We start from the raw sequence: 25,973 nt of genomic DNA, 5'->3' as shown, positions 1-25,973 counted from the left end.
TTAGGAAAAATAATCGGGGGCGATCCTATATAATTTTAAAAATTTCAGATGAAAAATCGGAACTTATACACTTCTAACTGAAACATTGGGGTGGGCGAGTGCACCCCCGGGAACCCACTATGCTCCGCCCCTGTCTAGACATACTTACCCATTCCCCGGGTTTGTGAACTTCGGTGTATCATTACCATTCCATGGTTTTACGCTCTCATGATCCACAATCATCGAGTGACGTTCAAGTCACTTCTATACTACCAAATCAACCTTTGTTTGACCCGTTTGGTTGTCAAATGGTATCCACCATTTCAATGACAACCAAACATGCCTTAACCAATCTTTTGACCCGTTTTAACTATTTAGTGAACTTCGTCACTTCTACAAAATATTACATTTTCTCACAACACTAATTCAAGTAACTACATTCAAAATCAAGCATAACGTAACGAAATCAAGGTTACGTATTTTCAAAGTTTTCCTTTCAAACGCGTACCAGCTTGTCCACTTGACGTCTTGGTTTCCTTGTCTGTAGAGTTCAACCACAAACGTTTAGAACTCTTTTTATAATACATAACGCATAATTTGCCATAGTAATCAAATATGCGTTTTTGGTCTGATTTTCAACATTTAGTTTTCTTTTAGGCGTTTTAACAAACACCTTGTAGGAATTGTTCTATAGAATTCATTATCAAGCTCATGACTAACTAATTAGCCAAATTCAAACAATTTTTGCAAGTTCATTATATCTAGTATGCCTAATAACATCTAGATTCACTTCAAGTAATTCAATCACACTCGTTTTACAATCAGATTCCTAGTGTTCCTTATCATTCCACAAAACCCATTTTACACTTAGATGGGTGATCATGAATTCAATAATTATGAGGATCAATTCCACAAGCTAATGACTAGGGTTTACTTCTAGACATAAATTCATTCCTAATTTCATTCAAACATTGGTCATGCAAGCTTAATTTTCGTTTTCTCATGTTCATCTAGAACTCAAGATGAAACTAAATAACAAAATTAGGCATACCTTATGATCCTTTAACGAAGGTGATTACTATTCTGAGTTTGGATTTCGATTTGGAACTGATTTGCCTTATCAATTTGATGAATTTGTGAGAGTTAGGGTTCATGAAGAAGCTTTGGTCGCCCCCTTGTGTTTTTCTTCGACTAGACACACACCAAGTGTGTGTTTTTGGTTATTAATTTTTATTTAATAAAACCATTTTCGATTTTTTCACTTTTGGCCCCTCTACTATTCTCAAGTTTTTATTTTAGATGTTTTAACCAAATTTCTTTGTTACTACTAGACTTGTAACTAACTAGGTTATTTATTCCTAGTTAGTTTATTTCGTTTATTTCCTACTTAAAATTTTTAATATAAAAATTTATATTTTCGAGGTGTTATAGACCGTCACCACCCCGAAGGCCAGCACCGCCGTCGCCACCCACCCCGAAGGCCAGCACCGCCATCGCCACCCACCCAGCCCCGCCGCCTCTGTCACGACCAACCACTACCGCCGCTGTCACCACCACCACCACTCGTCGTCGCCGCCACCACCCACCACTACCACCACCCACCGCAGCCACCAACCACCACCGATGCTCGCCGTCGTCACCACTCACCAGTTGCCGCCACCCGCCATCGCCTCCACCGCCACCAACCACCACCATCACCACTTATCATCGAGTTTATTCCTTCGTCTTTTTTTGCCTACCAAACAATACACAATAATAATTTATTCCATTCCCGATGGTAACGAAACAAATGGTAATGATCCATTGCATTCCCTCGTCCATTCCATTAGCTCATTCATCCTATTCCCTCGTCCATTCCATTAGCTCATTCATCCTATTCCCTCGTCCATTCCACACCCCATACCAAACAAACCCTAAAGTTATCAAGCGTCAATACTGTAATGAACCGAGCCTCCCGCACGCGTAGCAAATGATTCCAGCCCAGCTGGTTGATCCATTGGAAATGATGGGGAAGGACTCAGGTTCGACTCTTGATCCCACCCGAGTTTTCTACTACAGTGCATTTACTCCTGAGGGTCGGCTCTTGTGGAGGGTGCAACTCCTGACATGTGGCAGGAGGCTGGAAATTTTCTCGAGGACAGAGTAACGCCCCTCTCGACCAGGCATGGGCTCGGTTAAGACAACATAGTCCTGGTAATGAGTGGTGACGGGCTTGTGTCTTGTGGGTGTGAATTAACTGTTTGTTGTGAAGTTCACCTGTCAAAAAAAAAAAAAAAAGCAGAAACCTAAATTTGCTAGGTATGGCAAAACTGGTGGGTCTGATTACAATTTCATTCAGGCTTATTTTTAATATGTCTAATTTGGTTTAGGTCAAAACAAGTTCTAATCAAAATTTAGTTTTAGTTGACTATAGTATGTCTAATTTGGTTTAGCTTAAAACAGGTTCGAATCAAAATGTAGTTTGACTTAAATTGGATTCTTATCAAAAATAGTTCTAGGTCAAAACAAGATCAAAATAAGTTGAGGTCATAACGTAACGTGTGGGTTTAGTGAAAAACAAATGGCCAAAATCATTAAAATGATCAGAAATTGTTAAATCAGGTCATAACGTGTTGATGTAGTGAAAAACAAAATGACCAAAATCATAAAAAAAAATCAGAAATTGTTAAACTGTTTCATTCAGAAACACTAGTGCAAGTCGTCCTGTTGAAATCATCAACATGGTTTAGCCCAATTGGGCCCAACCCTTGTATAAATTTGAAATTCAAAATTTAATTTTGACTTTGGTGAAGTCAAGTGTAAAACCCTAATAGCGTTGTGCTGATTTGCTCGATTCTTCACAGTAGCTACTTGTTGTAAGTTATCTATCGCTAATTTTATCTTGTGATTTGTCTAGTTTCTGTTTCATTTCACAAATTATCAGCTGTTTTACCATTCACTTTCTCATAACAAATGTTATTTAACTTGAGATATTGTTATTAACAGTTGACAGATGATGCTGTAACACATTTCAATACATACAGAATAGAGAAAATCAATGTGTTTATATAACAATTTAACTTACTACATTAATCACAAAATTTAGATAATTCCTCTACACGACCCAATCCATAACATGAAATTGAAATTATTATCAATCTTTTAAACCACAAATGAATGGCTGATGTAAGAAGAAATTTGTATTTTTTTGGCAGTTGTTGAGGAGACATGAAGGTTAACCTTTTGCGTATCCTTACCTTTGTATTGTTAAGTATGTTATGTGACATGATTATATGTTTTCCACCAGATTTAATTAATTATTCTCGGGGATCTTTTGTTTTGTTGCGGTGGCTTGTCCTACGGATGAACCATGGTTCCACACCAAATTTAATCACTTCTTCCGATAAATTGACATAAATGCATATTGTTTAAAGAACAGTTTGTGTAGGAGCTTGGTTTTAAAAAGCGTGCCTCAGGTTTAAGGCGCGAGGCATGTAAAGCTATCAGGAAACGCCTCAGGGCCTTGGTCAAATTCAGGGTGTGTAGGACTTAGGAGGCTGATGTGTAAAAGCAACCAAAATTATGAATGCTTTACTTTATAAACAGGCTAATATGTTAAAGAGACGAGAGAGATGCAGCTTCTAGTTGTACATAAAAGAAACACTTGGCGTACGTGACCTAAACGCCTCGGAGCGCTCGCGCTTTTTAAAACCAAGTGTAGGGGTGCTTGGACAATTCTAAAAAGGAAAAATTACAAGTTTTGTTCTTTATCTTTATACCACTTTTCAGGCGGTGTCCTTTTTAATGAATGTTGATAGGCGGTGTCCTTTACTAGGTATTTTGTTGCAAGTTCAGTCCTTTACACTCAACCCAATTAAAAAACCCTGTTAATTGTTGACAAGCGGTGTCCTTTACTAGGTATTTTGTTGCAAGTTTAGTCCTTTACACCCAACAATTAACAGGGTTTTTTAACTGGGTTGGGTGTAAAGGACTAAACTTGCAACACAATACCTAGTAAAGGACACCGCCTGTCAACATTCGTTAAAAAGGACACCGCCTGAAAAGTGGTATAAAGATAAAGGATAAAACTTGTAATTTTTCCTTCTAAAAATGATGGATAAATTTATTTCTTGCTGTTGCTTCTGCTCTTTCTTAACCAATTGCCTATGAAATTCGGGTGGACCTACAAAATAGAGTATGTTTCTTGCCATTCATTCCAGATTATATGTTGTTATGGGTAGGAACTCAAATTGTTGTTTGTTATGTATAGATGGCATGCAGTAGCTTCATGGACATGGGGTGTCGATGATGAAACATGTGCGATATGTAAGAGGGCTTTTGATGGTTGTTGTGATGCTTGTAAACTCCCTGGTGATGATTGCCCACCAAGTAAGTCTCTCTTTTCACTTCACCATTCGATGTTTTTATTTTTCTAACTTTTCTTTTTAAAATGTTTGATATATAAATCACATGCTTCTTAATGAGAACCGAAAGGTGTCGTAATGAGCGGGTTGGGTAACTTACCAAAACATGTCATTTTTGGTATAGGTCAAGATGGGGGTTTTTTTTTGGTATATTAGCTTTCGCCCGGCAAATTTTATAAATGAAAAAGGTGTTACAAACTTGAAGGGGGCATGCCCCCGAGCTACGAAACCTAAACGTCACCCAAAACAAGCTTTGAGGACGTCACCTAAAGGTCAAGATGGTTTTGGTTGACTTGAAACTTTTGTTTTTCCTCAAAATCTTTGGAATTTTCCTAAACAAGTAGCGCTTGAAATAAAGTAACCAAACTTATATAATATAATATCTATTATGCTTCTATATTTTGTACATCAGAAAAAAAAACATACAATTATTCACTGAATTTATTAGCTAAAATATGGTATGTACCATTCGATTAGAACAACAAAATAGCTATGCAGTAAGTAGTTATAATTAAGTTTATAGCAATGTGTGGAGATGTAGAAGTGTAGAACTTAGAAGTGGGTTTCATGCTACCAAGAAGCCTTTGACCCAATATGAGGTAGCAAAACGGGCGGTGATGTGTAATTTAAGTGCAGCTAAAAATATATGGGGAATAAAGGCATTTTTATAGAAGGTTTTTTTTACTCATTTTCCTGTTTCGTTTTATATTTTGTTTTAAACATCAAACAAAACCCAAGTCGACCCATTCATAAGTATGTCGTTAGCTTTTGTGTTCAAGTATTTATATTTAACGGTTTAACTAATTTGATTTACTTGATTGATGCAGTATGGGGTGCTTGCAATCACGCTTTCCATCTTCACTGCATTCTGAAATGGGTGCATTCACAGACTCCTCAGGCACATTGTCCCTTGTGTCGCAGGGAATGGCAATTTAAAGAATGAACTTGAGCTTCTTCTGAAATTACCATATCGTTGTATGATAAATCATTTTTCATGTAAACCAACAAACATTGTGATTTGTTTGTTAAGGGTAGTGTTCATTTGGATATGAATTACCTTTGTATAACGGATTGACATTAAGCGCAGCGTAATGTATTTGAGTTGATTTTAACATTGATCCTAAGGATATTTTGAGGCTAATAGACCAAAACAACAACACATGCAAGCAAGCAAATATTTTCATTTTTCATGAATTGTGCACCAAGTGAGATATATCTCTCTTCTTTCTTCGTGATTTGTGAATTCCAGTAAGGCTAGCACCGAGTTTGCTTGAATTTCTTTATCCCTAAGCACCAGTCCAACTGTCAAAGCAACAAATAAACAATCACGATACCCCTTTTGAGTTTTCATGAGTTCATTAATATTTGTTAACTGTCAAATGACAATAAACATGCATAAGCACTCACAATAACGTCCTTGGTTGTCAATTAATACATGAGTGTGTGAAGTCTTTTAAGTGTAATACTTGGTGCAATACTAACATGAAAGACACGAATAGTTAATGTGGAAAGTATAAGGGTGATTCGGTTTGTTCTCAAGGGGTGGTTGAAGGATATCTCTAAGAGTAAATTACAAAAATCGTCATTTATGTTGACAGTTTGACACTAGATTGCAAAGTGTGTCATTTGTCTTTAAAAAGTACAAAAAAACGTACTCGATGTTTGCAAACCACTAATTGAGCTAGGGTTAAAGGACATAACGTGTAGTGGTTTGCAAACATCGAGCACTTTTTTTGTACTTTTTAAAAACAAATGACATACTTTGCAATCTATTGTCAAAATAAAGGACGAGATTTTTATAATTTACTCTATCTCGTAAGGTAATATTAGTAAAAGATTGAATTACTAATAAGGATATAAGTAATTTGGTTTAGTTTTAAATTCGTAAAGATGATTGGTTATTTAATTTGTATTTTTATCAAATTAAGGGGCTGTTTGTTTACCTCTTAACGAGACTCTTAATAGTTTAGATCTCTTACCGGTTCAGCACTTAATGGTTCAGAATGGTTGTAAAACAAGGTCTCCAAGGCCGAATACTCTCCGAGTAGTCGCTACAAGGTAGCCTGCCGAGACGACTTTCTTCAACTCCGACTAATTACACGGAATCGATCAAATGCAGGCATTACCGGCGAAAATCGGATCTAATAGGTCAACTTGGGCCGATTTTGACTTAAAATAAAATAAAACACAATTTCTATTCCTATCATATTAAAGAATGAATATCAATTTCATGTATTTTGTTGTAGTATTAGTAAATTTATGTTATTTAAAACATATTTAATTTCCGAAAACTAATTTCTTTATAATTTGGCATGTCCGAGTACTCCCCGTGTACTATCCGCCTAGGCCGAGTACTCTCAACTCCCCGGTCGACCGACTAGGGAGCGCCTAGCGACTTTTGCAACCATGGTTTAGACTGTTTGTTTCGTGAGCAAATGTTTGAATGGTTCATACATTTGCCTCTGAATGATTAAGCATTATACTGATTCTAAATGGTTAAGATCTCTAATCAGAATTGGTCAGACATTTACCTCTGAACGGTTAAGCATTATACATGCTCTTAATGGTTCAGACCTGTTGCTGGTTCAGCACTTAATGGTTCAGACATCTTACTGATTCAGCACTTAACTATTCAGATGTTGCCAAACAGCCCCTTAATGATTCAGAGTTTTTAGTGATTCAGCCCTTAACCAAACAACCCATGACTTGATTAATAATGGGCCAAAGGAGGCCCAAGCAAACCGCACCGAGTGATAAAATAACTAACTAACCAGGCAGGCGGAATACAAGTCTTCTTTCTCTTTTGGTTCCCTCTCTCGACGTTTCGAGAAACTAGGGCACAAATAATCCATCAGGTGCATCTAATCAACCTTAATCTTTGCGTTAATTCGAAGATTGCGACCACAAATTCTATTATTATACCTCAATCAATAAAGAATTAGGTTTCATTTGATTTGTTTATACAGGAACAGGAAGAAGAAGAAGAAGAAGATCATTCATGGCGGGAGGAAATTTTGTGCAACGTGTTATGTCTTACCTTGTTAATGAGCTCCTCGTCGATAGTCTCGCCAACAGGTGGTTGCTTCCTTCAATTATGATTTACATGCTATTTATTTATTTATGTTCATTATTATTATTATTATATAACTCAGATACTTTATCATATATTTGGAAGCTTCAACGTTTCCAAACTTTTCACTATGCTTTGCCCCCTTCCACAACTTTATTATACTACAGATTTCATGTAACAAGTGTATTTTTGGTTATGTCACAAAGAAGCTTTGACTGTTTAGCTGAGTTATTGGGGTTTGATCTATGCGGTAAAATATCGTATATAGGTCAAGGACCGGTATTTGAGATATAGGTTATCTCGGTGAGATATTGGTAATCATAATACAATGTAGAATTGATATATATATATATATATATATATATATATATATATATATATATATATATATAGGACAAAGATCCGTTAGGAACCACCCTTTATTGCGAGAACCGCGAGAACCAGTGTGAACACAAACAGTAATACCTAAAAAAATCTAAAAAACACCCAAAAATTATTTTTTTTATTTTTTTACTATTTTTTATATAAAAATCGCTACTTTTAGTATCCAAAAAAAAAAAAATTCTTTTTTTTTTAAATTTAAAAAAAAAAAAATTTTTTTTTTTGGCTACTAAAAGTAGCGATTTGAACATAAAAAATAGTAAAAAAATAAAAAAAAAAATTTAGATTTTTTTTGATTTTTTTAGATTTTTTAAGTTTTTTGGGGGGTTTAGTTTTTAGCATTTTAGCTTTGGGGGGGGGGGGGTGGGGGGGGGGTTGAGGGTTTTAGTTTTTAGCATTTAGCTTGGGGGGGGGGGGTTAGGTTTTTTTTTGGGGGGGGGGGTGGGGGGGTTTAGGTTTTTGGGGGGTGGGGGGGGTGGGGGTTAGGTTTTTTTTAGGGTTTTTTTAGCTATTTTAGCTTGTGTTCACATTGGTTCTCGCGGTTCTCGCAATAAAGGTGGTTCTCGCATGAACCTTACCCTATATATATATATATATATATATATATATATATATATATATATATACATACATATATAGCAATTTAACACTTATAATTCAGTGATATATTGGTGATATATCGGTCAAATATCGGTGATATATCAGTTATATTGGTCAATATCGCCGATAATATCCGTACCGATATTCTGTCCGATATTTTACTTGGGGACTGATATCACCGATATTAACTGCAAGGTTTTGATCATCATTATCATCATCATCATGCTCAGTAAATCCCACCAATACCAAAGCTAAGGTAGGGTCTGAGTAGGGTAAGATATAGACAGCCTTACCTCTACTCCGTAGGAATAGAGAGGCTGCTTCCAGTGAGACCCCCGTAGTAGTTTTGCATCAAGCCTTGGACATAAGGCACATAACACTCGGCAATTAAGACAAAGGCCGATTAGTGCATGTACTCCCTTGTCTTTCGGCTATCAACGCCAGTACGCCACCACATGTTGCATGATTAACCATCCCCCTCTTTTAATGTTATTTTCACGAAATTAGTAAAATAACGTTAAAATTAGTGCACTTTCGCTTTTGCCCCCCGAGCGCCCACACATATATACATTATGTGCGCATACCACAAGCAGGGCGATGCATGGGTTTTGATCATGTTATTATATTTTTTTTTTCTTTTGGTGTATGAATTTGAATGTTTGGTTGCTTCCTCTTGCTGTCTAGGAATGCACAATAATCTAGCAGGAAATCAGTTTGAACATATTATGGTGAATGTTTGAGGGGCTTGCTTAGTTGCTTGTGTTATCCAGTAATTGCATAATATTGTGCAGAATGTTTCAAAACCTCTGTTTTCATTTGCAGGTTCTTTTAAACAATCATAGTATACATTTGGTTGTTAGTTGTTACTTCATAGTGCTAGAACACAATGTTGTTGTTACGCTTATTTCTTTCTTTACGCTGCTTCTTACGTGACGCTGATGTTTTTTTTTTTTTCATGGAATCCAATTTTTTAGCCGGGCGTTCCAACGATTTGCTGTGAGGACTTCAAAGTCAATGGAAGAAATGGCGAGCCTAGGTAAACAAAAGCACAATAGATTTACTGGTTGTAATTTTAAGCCCCTTACTTATGAATAAGTTGATTTGGGTTTTGTTCAAAGAAAAATAACTAAAAGGTGATGGGTCTAAACTGTGTTTTATCCAAAGATTTAAATTATTTTAGATGAGTGATAATGTTTGCGGGTCAACCCAACATGCACTATAAGAAGTGATAAGTTCATTCAGAATATGTTTAACCCCCTCAACCCGCTTCTGTCCACTAAGTTGACCCATGGATCTTAATGTTGTTCCGGATTTGGGTTCTGCAGCTGCAAAGAAGAGGCAAGAAATTGCTGAGCAGGTGAAGGAAATGTCTCGGAACATTGAGGTACATTTTTTTGCTCTCTTTTTTGAATAGATTAACAAGCATTGAAATCTTTTCAAATCTTTTTAAATGCAGTCCAAGAACCATTGATGAACAAATCCACACATGTCAGCATCCAGGTTACAAGACCAAAATGTGTCACTTTGTTCTTGTTTATAGACTGTAGTGTGAGGTGAAACTGTTGCAGCCAGCTGTATCATCAGTGCTTGCAAGTTCAAATGATATACGACTTTGTGAATGCTTTTTTTGTTTAAGATTTTATGCATCAATGTGTTTGATGGCATGATATAATAAACTTTATATGGAGATTTTTTTAGCATATTTTGTATTTTTTGTTAGCGATGTCATACATTCAAGCAATTGCTTGTCACATGTAATAATGCTATATGTGCCATTAAACTTATCATCACAAACATGATGTAGGGTATGTTTGGCATGGAGCTTTTATGAGCTTCTAGCTTTAAGCTTTTAAGAAAAAGCTCCTACTCAATAAAAAGTCTTGTTTGGTTGAAGGAGCTTTAAGCTTTTAGGTTAGGAGCTTGAAGCTTTTGGTTGAACGCTACTACCAGTAGCGTTTAGAAGGAGCTACAAGCTTTTAGGGAAAAATGACTATTTTAACCTCTAAAAATAGGAAACTTTTTAATGCACCAACTTTCTAAATTTTTAGTTATGTCCATTTTGGTCATTTTATACATTTTATTAAAAGCTCCAGCTACTTTACCAAACACTAAATATATCTAAAAAGCTACAGCTTCCAGCCACCAGCTTACAGTTACCAGCCACCAGCTACTTTTGCCAAACATACCCGTAGTAAAGAAAGTCGAGAATGGTAAAGAGAATCTCAACATCTTCATGTTTAAATGGACTGATAAAAATGCTTATTAAACATATCTTACAATAATTGTTCTGGTTATTCATTAAGACACCACCAAAGGTCCAAAAGCCTTAAAAAGATCATCATCATCTTGTGATATAGAATACATCTCAGGTCCTCTTATATACACTTAGATGGATTGACCTAAAGCTTTCACTGAACTCTCACATTAGCTCTTGAGCTTCAGGAATTCACCAAAAGTTGGCCAACGGAACTAACTGCAAAGACATATAATATGTGTTAAAGTCTTCCAATCAATAATAAAAGATTGATTGTGATTCAAATCTAAAAAAGTTACAATCGAAAGTTAGTTACCTCCGGAAACCGACAAATGGTGGAATGACATGAAAGAAGCTAAGTCTCGATGTATTCAGGCAATTCGGCTCTCCCTAGATAAACCTGTTGCATCTCCTCTCTCCAGATCTGTATATATGATCTTTAAATATTAGATAACAAAATAACAGAAAATACTATGTTTCGTTACGAAACATACCATGTCACGGAATTCAAGCCGGATATGCGGCACGTTTGTCCTGTGAATATCATTTCCATCTGGTCCTCTCTTATAGTACTCCGAACCGATCCAATGCGACTGAAAAGAAGAAACTCAGTTACCAATTACAACAATATATCTAACATACATAACCATAAAAAATAATAGCGGATTTCTATCTTCAACAAAAAAAGGAGGCAATTTCATATATACCCCTACAAACTTTGAAATCTCATTTAAGACCTTTAACTTCAAATATTATATTTACTTATTTCTAGCTTAATTTATTCAGCTTAAATATTATATATGGTTACTATTGTTTATGGGGGAAAAATGGGTAGAAATAAATTTAAGCTTTAAATGTGTTATATAAGAATATGATTTAAAAGATGGAGCATATATGAAAATTGGGTATTAGATTGTTTTTAAAAATTGGGTATATTTGATTTTTTTAACTATTTTTGTAACCAAGCACTCTTTTTTTCATTCTCTCACAATGGGTCCATTCTATTCCACCTTTCATCCCTGCATACCAAAGCTACCTAAGGGTATATTTGAAACTAATCCATAAAAAATGAGATTTATAGTGAAGCTTTTATTACCTTCAAAACATGTGAGAAACCTGATTGGTAAACTGAGTTACGCGCAATCTCACAGAGATCACAAGCACTCAACTTCCACACCTGTGAAAGTAAAACGTTAGTAAACCCGCACCTCGTTAAAACTCAAAATGGAAAAATACGAAGCCCGGTGCTTACAGAAGCAGCAATACTGTACTCCTCCACTAATGGTTCCTTTGTTAGGTGGATTTGTAACGGGTCATCAGTAGATAAAGAAACATTAAGGCCTCTGAGGAAAAACATCGGAAAGGGGTTCCGATGATAATCTAGAAATAACGAGTTGTTGCTCAAAGGAGACATTGCAAGACCAATCTGATTACAAAGGTAACAGGTCATCAGATATACTTCTAATTTCAAGTCAACATACCAAAACGGGTCAAAGTCTCGTTTGTATTACCTGCGCAAGGTAGTACAGGTATTGAAGTACAGGAGACTTTCTCAGATTAATCCCGTGTGCGATGTTATGCGTTGTAAGAAACGCAGCAGCAAGATGGTCGATGTCACCAGCCTGAGAAAAAACAACTCAACTCAACAATCAATAATTCCAAAAGTTAAAAATAAAAGAGAGCTGAAGGGTCGGCGAACGGCAATACATACCTCACCACAATGAGGGCGGAATCTGATTGTAGTCATGCCTTTTGATTCACGAAGCTATAACATCAACAAACTCAAGATTCATATATCTTTCTTGTCGGAATGTATTTGAATTAAAAAATGGATTTTTACAAGATTGTGCATGCTACACATAGTTGTTAATAGCATATAGTGGACGATAGCGACAAACAACCTATACACTACGTAGCGATAGCGATGAAATAGCAGGCGCTATTTTATGTCTAGCGAGACACTAGGAAAAAAAATTAAAAATATTTTATATGTAAATTATATCCAAATACGGTGTTTCTATTTAACCAAAAAAAAAAAAAAAAAAAAACCTAAAATCCCGCTATTGTATTATCGCTATTAATATTAAAAACAGAAAACCTAAAATCCTGCTATTTACTCGCTATGGGACGCCAAAATCAGATAGCGATGAATGAGCGCTTCGCTACGCTATTCGCTATATTGCTCGCTATGAGCGCTATTAACAATTATTATGATACTGCATAAGCATACTTGCCTTGTTTAGGGTATAGAGGTTAGCGTAGCAATAGTAAACGTAATATGAAAACGCAGGGTTGAATATATTGGTCCATTGTGCAGGTGTTGGCATGTGCTTTGTAGGGCGTCTTTCAGGCTTGCTTTCATCATCTACTAAATCCAAACCCACAACCTGCAGTTTCAAATAAAACTAAGTTTGTACGAAAAAAGTGCCTCTATATATATACACATTATACAGCACATAAATATTATGAGTCAAGCAGGCAAACCTGTTTCAAGAAAACATGCAACTGCGGATGTGATCCTGGGTCAACTGTAACCTCGAAAAGAGGAAGGAATATATTGTCGAGAATGGTCTGAAATGATGTCACAATACCCATTTCCTTGTATATATTGTAAAGTCGAGGCAGCTGCACAAAAAAAAAACAAGATTCGGAACTCGGAACTGAAGTGAGGATAGTGATGTTTAACCTTTATGCCTTATGATAAGAAAAAAAATTTAACCTGAATCAGCCAGACAACATTATCACTGTAGAGTTCGTTATTCACAATCCAACTTGCCAAATTGTCCCATTCACTTTGCTTTCTCCCGTATATTGATATTCTGTATTCAGCCATCTATAGAATACAACATTTTTTAAATCGGAAAAAAATTGCCATCAAACATAATTATGATAATAAATATGATAGTATGATACAAGTTCAAAATTCAAAACTTACTTGATATTTACTTGCGTCAAGATCCGTGAATACTTGTTTGGTCAACTCAGCAAGGAAGCGACCTGACAAAAATGGTATTCAATATTATTCATATAGGATTTCTAAAATTCCGTTTCAGAGATTGCAGTAATAACTTTCTTACCCTGGATTAAATTATCTTGCTTCAAGAAAATCTCCCGAAGCCTACTCTGACCACAGGGATTATACTTGAGATTAAATTTGTCGAAACGATGAAAGGTGCTCTTGTCTGCATGCACATCTAACAGATCAACATTGAGGTCATAACTGCATCCAGAAACGTGAATACCATTAGGCTAAGTTATCATGATATAAAAAACAATTTTTAATCCAGCGTGATGTAACAAATGATTATTTTATTACCTAGTTAAATCCAAGCTCTCAAAAACTTCTCTTAAAGTCAGGTACGTCCCATCCCTAAATATTACAACCTCATCAGGTTCTTTCCTCAACTTAGACTTTATGAACCGTAACAAATGCTTTTGATTCATGCATGCAGAATGATGAACATGGGTATCGACTTTCCGAACATTATAGAAGTCGCGGTGTGGTGCACTTTTCTGAGCTAAAAACTCTTTATCCGCGTTTAGCATTAAATGAAGGTTGAATTTCTTGACATAAAAAAAGTCAAAGTCAGATAAATAGTTAAATACATAACCCAAAACAATTGCAAAACATAACAAACACAAAAAGAAGTCAAAAGTAAACAAACCTGTTCTAGAAGACCGAGCCGGTGATGACATACTGTTCGTGTATTCCCAGCAGCTATCACTTTAAGGAGGTGATGTAGGTCAGTAAAAAAGGTTGTTGCGTCCACAACGGGAAAAAGCTTCTCTTTTGCTGCAAAAGTTAAAAATAAAAAAATATATATAAACAAAAACAATACCATCAGGAATTACTGAATTATGGGATCTTACAATCTTTATTTGCGTAAACGTGAACGACACCATCTTCCATTTCAAAGTAATGCTGTAGCATGATTAAAATGTTGTGTCAACATAGCTTATATTGATTTAGTGAAAAGAAAAAAGTGGTTGAAAACTCACATCAGATTTTGGTTCGGGAACATAAGAAAAAGGATTTGGATTGCGTTTAGGGGTACTAGGGTCCGATATGATTTCTTTTTCCCATGGTGCAATGCTTTCTCTAAACACATAACTGTTCCTCATTTCAAGGCAATCTTGTATAGTCCTGTAAACCTCTGCTTCATCAGGTGACGGTGTGTCTACAAATAATCAAAATTGTACGATGTTCAGGTAAAGTTGTTTATAAAAGAAATTATTATTACACACGGATGAGCTAGAAAAGAGATATGAGTACCATATGGAGAGATTCTAAGCCGTACAAACGTTTCCTGCTCTGGCTCCTTTCGAAGAATATCAGCAGCGACAGGATACGGTTGTACACCATGTAGATCACCAGATACGCTATGTGACCGGATCAAAGCGGCTGCAGCTATGGGCAATTGTTCGCCATTTGCATTAACACTTGCGCCCTCTGGGCCCTGCTCAGTTATGTCCAAATATATGTATTTAGTTGTAAGTTTGCCAAACAGGATATGATATGTGTCTCATAGTGGCATAAAAGTTTACCGCATTCCCGTTTGTGTTAAGATATGTGGCATCTAAATTAACATTGTCATTGTCATTGACATCAACATCAACGTCTTCATCTGATCCTTCAACACTTTCGAAAGCACTTGCACTTGCAACCGGAGATTTTGGAGAAGTTGGTCTTAGTATGAGTGAAGCTCTTTTTGCCAAACCAGTATGGCTAGTAGATTTCCCTATCATAATTAGAGCAATCATGCATCAAAAATATTAACCTTACAATAAAATAACCTATGATAATTCAACCGATTAAGCATCATAAAATGCAACTCTACAACAAAAAGAAGAAAACAAATAACAAACACCATACTTAAGGTTAGGGCTGCAAACGAATCAAACGTTCAGTGAACAGTTCGTGAACCGATCGGCGGGAAGTTCGTTTGTGTTTGTTCATTTATTAAACAAACAAAACATGAACAAGAAATTTCATTCGTTTAGTTAAATGAACGAACATAAACAAAGGCCACATTCGTTTATTTATGTTCGTGTACGTGTTCGATAGTTCATTACTGTTTTTAGTTATATTTTGTTTAAATACTTCAAAATTCCGACAAATAAAATATTTAATAAGTGTCGGTGTATTATATATTCTGTCATGATCGCTTGTTTGTGTTTGTTTGTTTCCATTTGTGTTCATGAACATTAGTTTGTGTTCATCAACGTTCGTTATTTTAAATTGACAAACATGAACACATTCATTTCCTTACCAAATGAACACAAACATAAAATCTCGTTCGGTAAGTATTCATGAACAGTTCGTGAACAAATGTATTTCTTAACAAATGAACATGAATAAGGTCATGTTCTTGTTTGTTTTGTTCGTTTGCAACCCTACTTAAGGTAGTTAATTAAACAACTGTAAAGACAAGAGGAGCAGAGCAGGGGAGGACTTAAAAGAGACATAAAGACCTAAACTTTAACTTAAAAGTACAAAAAGCATATATAATCTTTAACAACACAAAGCCATCATGTAAAAAGCAGGTAATTAACTAAAACAAAAAGTTAAAAATCTTGCAACAAGAAACATAAATCCTGTAACCTTCAGGAAGCGTATGGAGTCTATGCAACCCAGCAGGAATAATAGCATCATCATCATCATGAGCACGAGAGATGGAGGTGACGTCAGGCAACGAAGCGGACGCCCGGCGGTAAACAACATTTCTCCGGCCACCGTGGATCCGCCGCTGCGACGGCTTCTCCTGCTTCTTGTAATGCTCATCCTCTACATCTTCTCTGTCTCTCTCAACAGATTTTGCAAACTCCAGCAGCTGATTTAGGGTTTTCCGGTGCATATAGTAAGCCGAAACTGCCACAAAGGAGGCTCCGACTAGTGCCGCCATAGCTAGATGCAACGCATACGCGTCCATTATTCACTCACAAGCGTCAGTATGTATGTATGTATATACGTGTATAGATATAGATTTGGGGGAAATGAAAACTTAAAGTTAAAACCCTACTTGTAGGATTAGATATGATATGTTGTGTGTATTTATACTACGGCTTTATCACCACGGCCTCAAATGGCATAATACCCTATAAAGCCTATATGACGTAGCATGGCACGTGTCGCATAACATGACAAAGAGACTTTACGACTACGGATTACCTTATAGTGTTTATTATAGTGGAATAGGATTAATGGATTATGCTTATATTGATAAAATGGGTCCCTCCTTTTTGAACTTTATAGAATGGTGGAGTGGTGGCCCTCTCTCTAATAATTTACCACGTGCCTTTTCCACAATGGTATTATTTTCCTTTTTATAACTTTTCTTGTCATTTTCATTAAAGGTGTCCATGTTTTAGTCATTTATTTTTTAGGAAATTATGAATTTAGTCTTTTTTTTTTTACGTAATATAACATGTTTATTAAAAGATAAAGTTACGAAAATATAAATGTTTAGTCATTTTTTACACTTTATAATATGTTTATTACGAAAATATAAATGTTTAGTCTTTTTTTACACATTATATTATGTTTATTAAAAGAGGAAGTTACGAAAATATAAAAAATGCTGACAAAAGAAATTTTCAATTTAGACATCTTTTTAGTTGTTTCTAAAGTGGTCTTAGTTTTCACGCAAAAAGCGAAGGCTTAGTCGTCTCAGTCATACTGCTAAAAGTGTGGGCTAAACTCTAGTCGTTTTAATCAGCAGAGCTGATGTATCAATTTTTGATTGATAGAAATGAGACTGAATACTTTTCTGAAGGCTAAATAAGGATGTCAGTATTGAAATAAAAATTGTCAACAACATATGTTTTTGTGATAATACATTATTAAACTGTTATCATGTTCATGTGATATGATAATTATTAAAAGATAAACTAAATAAAGGTGTCCCTCTCTTTCTTCTTTCTCAATGATACAGCACAAATAATCAAATAAGACAACTCCTATCACCAATTCAAGAGATAATGCAAATTGACAAGGAGCTTACTATAAGTCGGATCTAATGATAACTTTGATCAACTAATCAAGATGCCACAAAATCCAAAACTACGTTTATAGTAAAGGAATTTATCAATTTATCGACGATTCAAGTAGAAAAAATTAGGTCGAACAACTAATTACGATTTTGAATCGAGACATACTAAGTCGATTGGATTGGTTGGGTGACCTAATAATACGCAATCACATTATCTAGTATTACTTTTTTTAAATATATTTATAAACGTTAGTTCATGAATATAATAAATAGACATAAAATCCTATCTAATAAATATAGATTTTGGGTTGCCACATGACACCCTTCACAATCCAAAGTTTTGAAGGAATATTTTCTATAATATTGAGGTTTATTAATTACTTAAATAAAATAACTAACAACTAAACAAAATAATAAGAATGCATTATCTCCTACGATTCATCTCCCCTCTAATTATTTAAACAAAATATCCTATCTAATCATATAAGCTAATTAATATATAAAATTCCGTAAATCATGTTTTTACAATAATATATGTGACATGTGTACTTCAATATTTTGCTTGAATGAACTCTAGATTTGTGATAAATAGGATGATTAGGTTTAAAGTTAATGACTTATGTACTAAAACTTACTGAACTATTATTTCAATATGTTTATAAGGGGCCGCTTGAATGAACTCCACATTTTTATAACAGCCATACTATCTTTACGTTCATTTTAAAGATCATATTATAGTTTTTTTTTTCATTTGCCTACTCTTAACTGTTAGGTGGATATATTTAGACTTTGTAGTGGAATATTACATCAACAGATCCATGTTTAGAAAAATGGATTATATTTTATTTTTAAAACCATATTTGAGACTAAGGATTTATAAAGATTAATCTTTTAAGATAATATCGGTAATAATTTTGACCTGAAGACGTGTTGACTCTATGATGAACTGAATTGAAGCATAGAGCTTCAAATTAGATGTTGAAGGCAACCCAAATTCTTGATTAATGGTTATGCCTCTATGATGAACTGATTTGAAGCATAATGATGAACTGAATGGTTATGCCTCTATTCTAATATTAGACAAAGATGGGAAGCCTACAATAAAACATCAAATGTGGTGTATAAAGAAGTCTTTAATGACTTGTGATTACTTCCTTTTTTTAAGTTCATTGTAGTTTACTAATTTCATTAGTACTTGAACGTTTATTTCTTTCAAAGGATGGTGGTACTGGTGGTACTGGGTCAAACATGGCGTTTTAAGAAAGTATTGATTTGATTCAGATTAAAAAATATCTGACCAAAAATGATTCATGATTAAATGGCAACCGGTCAAAATAGGTCGTTTTAAAGAAGTTTTAATTTTGATTTGGGTTAAAACAAAATCCGACGAAATATGGGTTCGTGATCAAATAGTTACCATTCAAATGGGCCATTTTTTAAAAATGTATTAGTCTGTTCCGTGTCAAAACAAATCTTAACAAATATGGGTTCATGATCACATGATAATGGTTTGTTTTAAAAGTATTATTTCAACAATTCTAACTTATATATTTGTGTGTTAGTCCACCCGTGAAACTCGCGAGATCTTAGACTAGTTTCCAAATAAATGTTAAACGATCCTTTGATTTACACAGTTGGTTCCCTGTTTCGAACCATAAACCATCAAGCCGTTAAACCAACATATACATATTTCAAGATGGTCGACTTTCTTTGGTTGGGGTGGTCGGTTTCAACACTTCGTAAATACCCCCATTACCAAGAATTGAGTTGGGTTGTGTCAGCTGTTACGTCTGGCAATTAAGAGCGAAGGTGGTTAGGGCTTATATGTTTTTCTACTATTATTAAAAATAGTAAAATCTATATCTATACTATATAATAAAATAAACCTGTGAGAGGACACGTGTAGAATTCCCCCTTTTTTTCTCTAATTTAGTTGATATCCTTTAGGTTTAAATATAATTTATATATTTCCTAACTGATAAGTGATAAAAAATAATTATAGATAAGTTTTATTTTTTTTACCTATTCTTTAGGTCTAATTATTATTTATATATTTTCTAACTGATAAGTGATAAGCTATAGTTATAGATCTTGTTTATATATTTTCTAACTAAATTCATTTTATTAGTTTACAAATTTTATAATGTTATTAAAATTCTTAAAGTTATGTTGTTCTTTTATATTCGTACTAAAGAAAATTCAATTCATTGATGATTTTATTATTATTATTATTATTATTATTATTATTATTACCTCCGTGGTAAATGTATTATTAGTAATATATAGTTCTAAAATCAGGATATTACACAAATGAAACTACATAAAAGATAATCGGCTTATAACCTAACACTATCATAAAGTGTGATAAATATATTCTTAGAAATTATCTACCAAACTGCATAAAGTACTTTTATTATTGTTGTTGTTAGTATTATTATCATTTTGCATCATATGTTATAATTTGCATCATATGTTAACTGTATTTATTTTTTTCAACCCGTATAATACACGGAGTTGTAATCTAGTGATTATATAATACCAACTTAAACACACAACTAAAACTAAATCAATACATGACTAGGAATAAATATAATACATAAGTAATAAACTAAACATTTAAATACATAATTTAATTAATACATTACTAAAAGTAAAAATATTACATAAATAATAAACATACAATTACATAAAATAAAAATTTTAAGCACACAATTACATAAATACTAAATTAAACATTTAAACGGTAATTATATAAACTGATAACCAAATAGGGAATCAGACGATGAGCTGTTACAATCACTATTATGCCCGTTCAAGCTCTCGTATCGATAATCGGAGCTTTGGTAATGATAAATAAACCATTTCTTCATCCGACCTTGCTATGTATTCCGACATGTCACCAGTTTCCCACCCTTTGGCCCAACTTGGGACTTCTTGTGTTGAAATGAGGTTTGTTAACGTAAGAGTGTTTGTGTCACACCCCAACTGATAGCGGAAACATCGGAGCGAGACGAAAATGAGATTGCAAGAGACTTCATAACGCTATTTGCGACAAGTATTTAATAAACGATTTTTCTTCAATTCATTACTAAGGCAAAATACAATTGTTTGGAAACAAATACAACAACTTGATCAAGAAACAAAATACAACAAAAGTACTAAACTAAAGTGGGTTTCTAGTCGTCCTACTAGATTCCGTTCATCATTATCAATTTCCTACAATGCGTATTAAAGTACATGTCAACACATAAAACATTGGCGAGCATACAAGTTATGAGTACTAGCATAAGTATAAATGTTTTAAACAAATCCACATGGCATAATCGTAAACTAAGACTAACATAACAATACTAGCATGCAACTTATATTTTTCAACCCAAATATTCCCGCTAACGTAATCTTATCGTAGCAACAATAAGACCGTTTTGTTTAACTTAACATGCCTCAAGAATACGGGCGGTGCGTTAATCCTATAGTGATATACATGTTAAGGGATGCTCGTATGAAGTAAATGACAAGTATAAAGCAAATAAGTACTCTAGCATGTATGAGTTCTAGTATCACGTATCAAGTATGTATATTGGATTGTTTGTTCGTAAGAATATTGTAAGTGTATGTGTGCGTTTTTAATAAGGAATAAGTATTTCACCCAAAAAGTGTCGAAAAGTAAAAAGGGTCTCACTCTGATGTTTCCGCCATCGGTTGGGGTGTGACAATGGTGCACGTATCCCATAGGAACTTTGTTTGGTAATTTAGAGGAGTTTTGTGTTCTACCTATTCTTGAGACCAGAAGGAGATAGATAGTTGGGATTATCTTTGGTGCTAGGTATTTAGGTGCAGTGAGACTGAGAGGAGATCTGTCTAAGTTCCCTAGTATTATTTGTTTTCCTGAGTCTAGTGAAGTGTTTTTAGGTTACCCCGTATGCTCTAGTGTATTGTGATTAGTGAGACTGGGAGAAGATCTAGTCTACGTACTTTGGTATTGTTGGAGAGACCAGGATGTGATCCAACCCATACCAGTGAGCTTAATTTGACCTATAGGGGTTTTAGGAAAAGTTGATGAGACCGGGAGGAGATTCGGCTTATCTTTAGTCTTATAGTGTATTATCATTAGAGCCTGGTTCCATAATAGTTACCACTGCTGAGAGAAAACCAAGAGTCATGAATAGGATTCCAAACCTGGGTAGTTCTTCCTCATCCTTGATTTCACCCTACGTATCCTAGTTGCATCTTGATAGTTTAGTTCTCTTAGTTAATTTAGGATATTAGTTTAATTAGTTAAACCCTCAACACAATATAAAACCAATTAAGTATTAGTTGAGTCAGAGTCTAGTTAGCGTCGCTAGTTGTCACAACCCCCGATCCCAAATACCTGGGAACGGGCGGCCGCGAGCCAGTTTCGGTGGTATCCTGTTATTGTCTAATTTGGCAGCGAAATTTTTCATCAGGACCGTAGTTAGGAAATATTTAATCAGAGTAAAATACCACACTTTCACCATATTAAACACATGGGTAAAACCCAAGTTTTCAGTACACACATTTTCATAGGAATACACCCTATTTTTATTTAAGAAAAACATTTGTTTCTTTTAGGTAACTTTATTGCCACTTTTCCAAGCCTTCAGTGCTGTCCAGCTGGCTTCTATTTGGCTTTCACATTTTGTTACCTGAAACGCGTTTTAAAAACATTTTGTCGGTGGGAAATACTGGTGAGTGAATCCCAGTTCAATCAAGTTTTAATAAAAACCATTATACATTATTGAGGACGATCTCGCAATTACATTTGTTTCCAAGATATAACAATTAACATCCGTGGTACTGTCATACTCAACTTGTGGAAATGTTACCCCTCCAGTAACAAATTTTGTATACAAAACCCCAACATACCCACGATAATTGTATTCTTACAAATACTCAATAACTGTTTAATATATAATTAATTAATTGAGGTTTTGTAAAAACATTTAACAAAAAGAGGATTACTCACATTGCTGTCTTAGATTATCCGTAAGGGTTTCCTGATGACAATCTATAAATTACATAAATGCATGCGTGTTAGTAGAATAACCCATTTTAACATTAGTAATACCCTCCCCGAGACGGCATTCCAATGACTACGTCGGACAGAACCACGACAGCCGTTACGGAACCCTAGATCAATCGGGCAGAGTATCTAATACGTCTCCAGGGGTTATGATACTTACATCGGAGCAGAACCTCGCTATTTAGGGGGTATTAGACCCGTGTATAATGCCCACCATGTAAAATTGAGAGAAAGAAAGAAAGATTTGGACGAAACAGACTGAAGACCCGAGCTCCCATTATATAGGGGCTGAATTCGGGTTCTACGCGGCCCGCGTTAGAGAAAACAAGGGTCTACGCGGCCCGCGTAAAATCTGGTCAACGCCCTAGCTCGTCCGGATCATCAACTAGACATGCCACGATGATGACACGTGTCGGCCTGGGGTGTTGCCGCGTTCTTGATCTCTCGCGGCCCGCGTAAGCTTAAGGGGTGGCTTACGCGGCCCGCCTAAACTTAAAAAAATTGATTTTTATTTATTTTTATTAATATTTAAGGTATTCGGGGCCCGTTTTCACGCATGGGGTGTTTTTAGGGATGTATTGAGATATTTTAAAATATATTAGGGTGTCAGAATTAATTATGAGAATGTCGATTTACGTCAGGGTTGTTATATCCTCCCCACCTTGTTTTAGAGCTCGTCCTCGAGATCTACTGGAACAAGTGTGGATATTTCTTTTGTATTTCCGATTCAAGCTCCCATGTGTACTCAGGTCCTCTTTTGGAGTCCCACTTCACTTTGACCAGAACTAATCTTTTATGCTTAAGATTCTTGACTTTCCTATCTTCAATCTGTAGAGGCCTTTCTACAAATTTGAGTTGTTCATTTACCTCTATGTCCTTAAGAGGCACTACGAGTGATTCATCAGCTAAGCATTTCTTGAGATTTGATACATGAAATACATCATGTATTCCTGCCATTTCCTCTTGCAGTTGTAGCTGATAAGCTACAGGTCCTATTTTTCTAATGATCTTAAAAGGTCCAACATACCTGGCACTTAGCTTCCCTCTTTTGATGAATCTTACCACCCCTTTCCAAGGAGAGACTTTTAACAATACTTTGTCACCTACCTGAAATTCTAATGACTTACGTCTGTTATCATCGTAGCTCTTTTGTCGATCACGTGCTACTTGCAGTCGTTCCTTGACTTGAATAATCTTGTCGGTTGTTTCCTGCACTATCTCAGGTCCAGATAGTTGCTTTTCCCCAATTTCTGCCCAACAGACTGGGGTTCTGCACTTTCGTCCATAAAGTGCTTCGAATGGTGCAGCATGGATACTTGTGTGATAACTGTTATCATAAGAGAATTCTATTAAAGGTAGGTGATCGTCCCAATTATCTCCGAAATCAATTACACAAGCTCTAAGCATGTCTTCCATGGTCTGAATTGTCCTTTCGCTTTGTCCGTCCGTTTAAGGATGATAAGCTGTGCTTAGATTCAGCTTGGTTCCCACTGCTTTTTGGAAACTTTCCCAAAAATGAGAGGTAAAACGGCTATCCATATCAGAAATAATTGATAAAGGAATTCCATGTAATGAAACTATTTCATTTACATACAATTTGGCTAATTGTTCCATACTAAAAGTTTCCTTCATTGGTAGGAAATGAGCTGACTTGGTTAGCCTATCTACAATCACCCAGATTGTATCATTACCTTTTCTTGTTTTGGATAATTTGGTAACAAAATCCATTGTTATCAATTCCCATTTCCAAACTGGCATTTCTAGCTGTTGCAGCAATCCTGAGGGTCTCTGGTGTTCAGCTTTGACTTGTAAACAGGTCAAACATTTAGAAACGTAAGCTGCTATATTCTTTTTCATTCCTATCCACCAGAAATTTTTCCTTAAATCCTGATACATCTTATCACTTCCTGGATGCATCGTATATTTAGACTTATGAGCTTCTTCTAATATACGATGACGTAGCTTTCCTAATTTAGGTATCCATATTCTCTTCTTATGGAATCTCCAAATTCCATCTGTTCCTTGTTCTAATTCCTTAATCATTCCCTTTAATTTTTTAGTATCATCCTTAATTACTTGTGCTTTTCTAATCTGATCATTTAAATCTACTTATAGATTTAATTTAAGAGAACGCACCCTTTTTGGCTTTTCATGATATTTTCGGCTTCAAGCATTAGCCACTACATTGGCTTTTCCTACATCGTACTGGATATCACAATCATAATCACTAAGAATCTCCATCCAACGTCTTTGTCTCATATTCAGCTCCTTTTGCCCGAAAACATACCTTAAACTTTTATGATCTGTGAATATGGTAAACTTACTACCATAAAGGTAATGTCTCCAAATCTTAAGGACAAAAATTATGGCTCCTAGTTCTAGATCATGGGTTGAATAATTCTCTTCATGATTCTTCAGTTGTCTAGAGGCGTAGGCTATAACCTTTTGACGTTGCATTAATACACATCCATAACCTAACTTAGAAGCGTCACAATAGACTACAAAGTCTTCAGTTCCTTCTGGTAACGCTAGTATGGGTGCATGGGTTAATCTTTGCTTAAGGATTCTAAAGGCTTCTTCTTGTTTTGGTCCCCATTCAAACTTAACAGATTTATAGGTTAACTTGGTTAAAGGAATGGCTATTCTAGAAAAATCTCTAATAAATCGTCTATAATAACCAGCCAATCCTAAGAAACTTCTAACCTTGGTTGGCGACTCAGGGGTTTTCCATTTGATAATTGCCTCGATCTTTGTTGGATCCACATGAATTTCTTCATGATTAACTAAGTGTCCAAGAACTGTACCTGTTCTAACCAAAACTCGCACTTTGAAAATTTAGCGTAAAACTTTTCCTTTCTTAGTAAACTTAAAAGTGCATGCAAATGCTTTGCATGATCCTCTTTACTCTTAGAGTAAATGAGAATATCATCAATAAAAACAATTATGAATTTATCCAAATATGGCTTGCATATTCGGTTCATCATGTCCATAAATGCAGCTGGGCATTGGTTAAACCAAATGGCATGACAGTAAATTCATAATGGCCATACCTTGTTCTAAATGCAGTCTTAGGAATGTCCTCTTCCTGTACCTTTAATTGATGATATCCCGATCTTAAATCGATTTTAGAGAAAAATCGAGCTCCTTGCAGTTGATCGAACAGATCATCGATCCTTGGTAATGGGTACCGATTCTTAATCGTGACCTTGTTTAATTCATGGTAGTCAATACACATACGCATTGATCCGTCTTT

General features: G+C 35.2%; 3 protein-coding genes and 1 long non-coding RNA gene across 9 annotated transcripts; 2 read left to right on the top strand and 2 right to left on the bottom strand.

Annotated features, from left to right (window-relative positions):
• Nucleotides 1-208: 208 nt before the first annotated feature.
• On the bottom strand, nt 209-1,163 carry LOC110881754. The gene is made up of 2 exons (XR_002559882.2): nt 1,031-1,163; nt 209-520 (listed from the first exon to the last, which is right to left on the bottom strand). It is a non-coding gene; the product is annotated as an uncharacterized LOC110881754 (long non-coding RNA).
• A 1,425-nt stretch (nt 1,164-2,588) lies between these two features.
• LOC110885036 (anaphase-promoting complex subunit 11-like) lies at nt 2,589-5,500 on the top strand. Of its 3 annotated transcripts, XR_004870338.1 has the most exons (4): nt 2,589-2,834; nt 3,174-3,205; nt 4,229-4,347; nt 5,210-5,500. XR_004870338.1 is itself a non-coding variant. In XM_022132733.2 (3 exons), exons 1-3 carry the CDS (start codon nt 4,125-4,127, stop codon nt 5,323-5,325), a joined length of 264 nt encoding a protein of 87 aa, XP_021988425.1. In that variant the 5' UTR covers nt 4,007-4,124; the 3' UTR covers nt 5,326-5,500. The 3 variants fall into 3 exon arrangements, 1 of the variants encoding a protein (XP_021988425.1); XR_004870339.1 differs by lacking the exon at nt 3,174-3,205 and having other exon boundaries at nt 2,600-2,834; XM_022132733.2 differs by lacking the exons at nt 2,589-2,834; nt 3,174-3,205 and adding an exon at nt 4,007-4,153.
• A 1,607-nt stretch (nt 5,501-7,107) lies between these two features.
• Nucleotides 7,108-10,142, top strand: LOC110885037. 3 transcript variants are annotated; one of them, XM_022132734.2, is made up of 5 exons: nt 7,108-7,237; nt 7,349-7,457; nt 9,408-9,469; nt 9,759-9,817; nt 9,890-10,142. In XM_022132734.2, the coding sequence occupies exons 2-5, from the start codon at nt 7,381-7,383 to the stop codon at nt 9,902-9,904; spliced, it is 213 nt and encodes a 70-aa protein (XP_021988426.1). In that variant the 5' UTR covers nt 7,108-7,237; nt 7,349-7,380; the 3' UTR covers nt 9,905-10,142. The 3 variants fall into 3 exon arrangements, with proteins under 3 accessions (XP_021988426.1, XP_021988427.1, XP_035834885.1); XM_022132735.2 differs by having other exon boundaries at nt 7,123-7,237; nt 7,355-7,457; XM_035978992.1 differs by having other exon boundaries at nt 7,128-7,237; nt 7,325-7,457.
• Nucleotides 10,143-10,650: 508 nt separating this feature from the next.
• LOC110885038 (AMP deaminase) lies at nt 10,651-16,753 on the bottom strand. Of its 2 annotated transcripts, none has more exons than XR_004870337.1 (19): nt 16,290-16,753; nt 15,233-15,426; nt 14,961-15,144; nt 14,687-14,865; nt 14,558-14,609; nt 14,353-14,480; nt 14,004-14,251; nt 13,765-13,907; nt 13,623-13,684; nt 13,407-13,520; nt 13,172-13,312; nt 12,922-13,074; nt 12,399-12,452; nt 12,199-12,309; nt 11,940-12,113; nt 11,784-11,864; nt 11,182-11,280; nt 10,987-11,111; nt 10,651-10,906 (listed from the first exon to the last, which is right to left on the bottom strand). XR_004870337.1 is itself a non-coding variant. In XM_022132736.2 (19 exons), the coding sequence occupies exons 1-18, from the start codon at nt 16,615-16,617 to the stop codon at nt 11,043-11,045; spliced, it is 2,514 nt and encodes an 837-aa protein (XP_021988428.1). In that variant the 5' UTR covers nt 16,618-16,753; the 3' UTR covers nt 10,651-10,906; nt 11,004-11,042. The 2 variants fall into 2 exon arrangements, 1 of the variants encoding a protein (XP_021988428.1); XM_022132736.2 differs by having other exon boundaries at nt 11,004-11,111.
• Between the last annotated feature and the right edge of the window lie 9,220 nt (nt 16,754-25,973).

The sequence above is a fragment of the Helianthus annuus genome, chromosome 10 (genome assembly GCF_002127325.2).
Source record: "Helianthus annuus cultivar XRQ/B chromosome 10, HanXRQr2.0-SUNRISE, whole genome shotgun sequence".
In the NCBI taxonomy this organism is placed as follows: Eukaryota; Viridiplantae; Streptophyta; class Magnoliopsida; order Asterales; family Asteraceae; genus Helianthus; species Helianthus annuus.
This window is presented reverse-complemented; position numbering and strand designations above follow the sequence as displayed.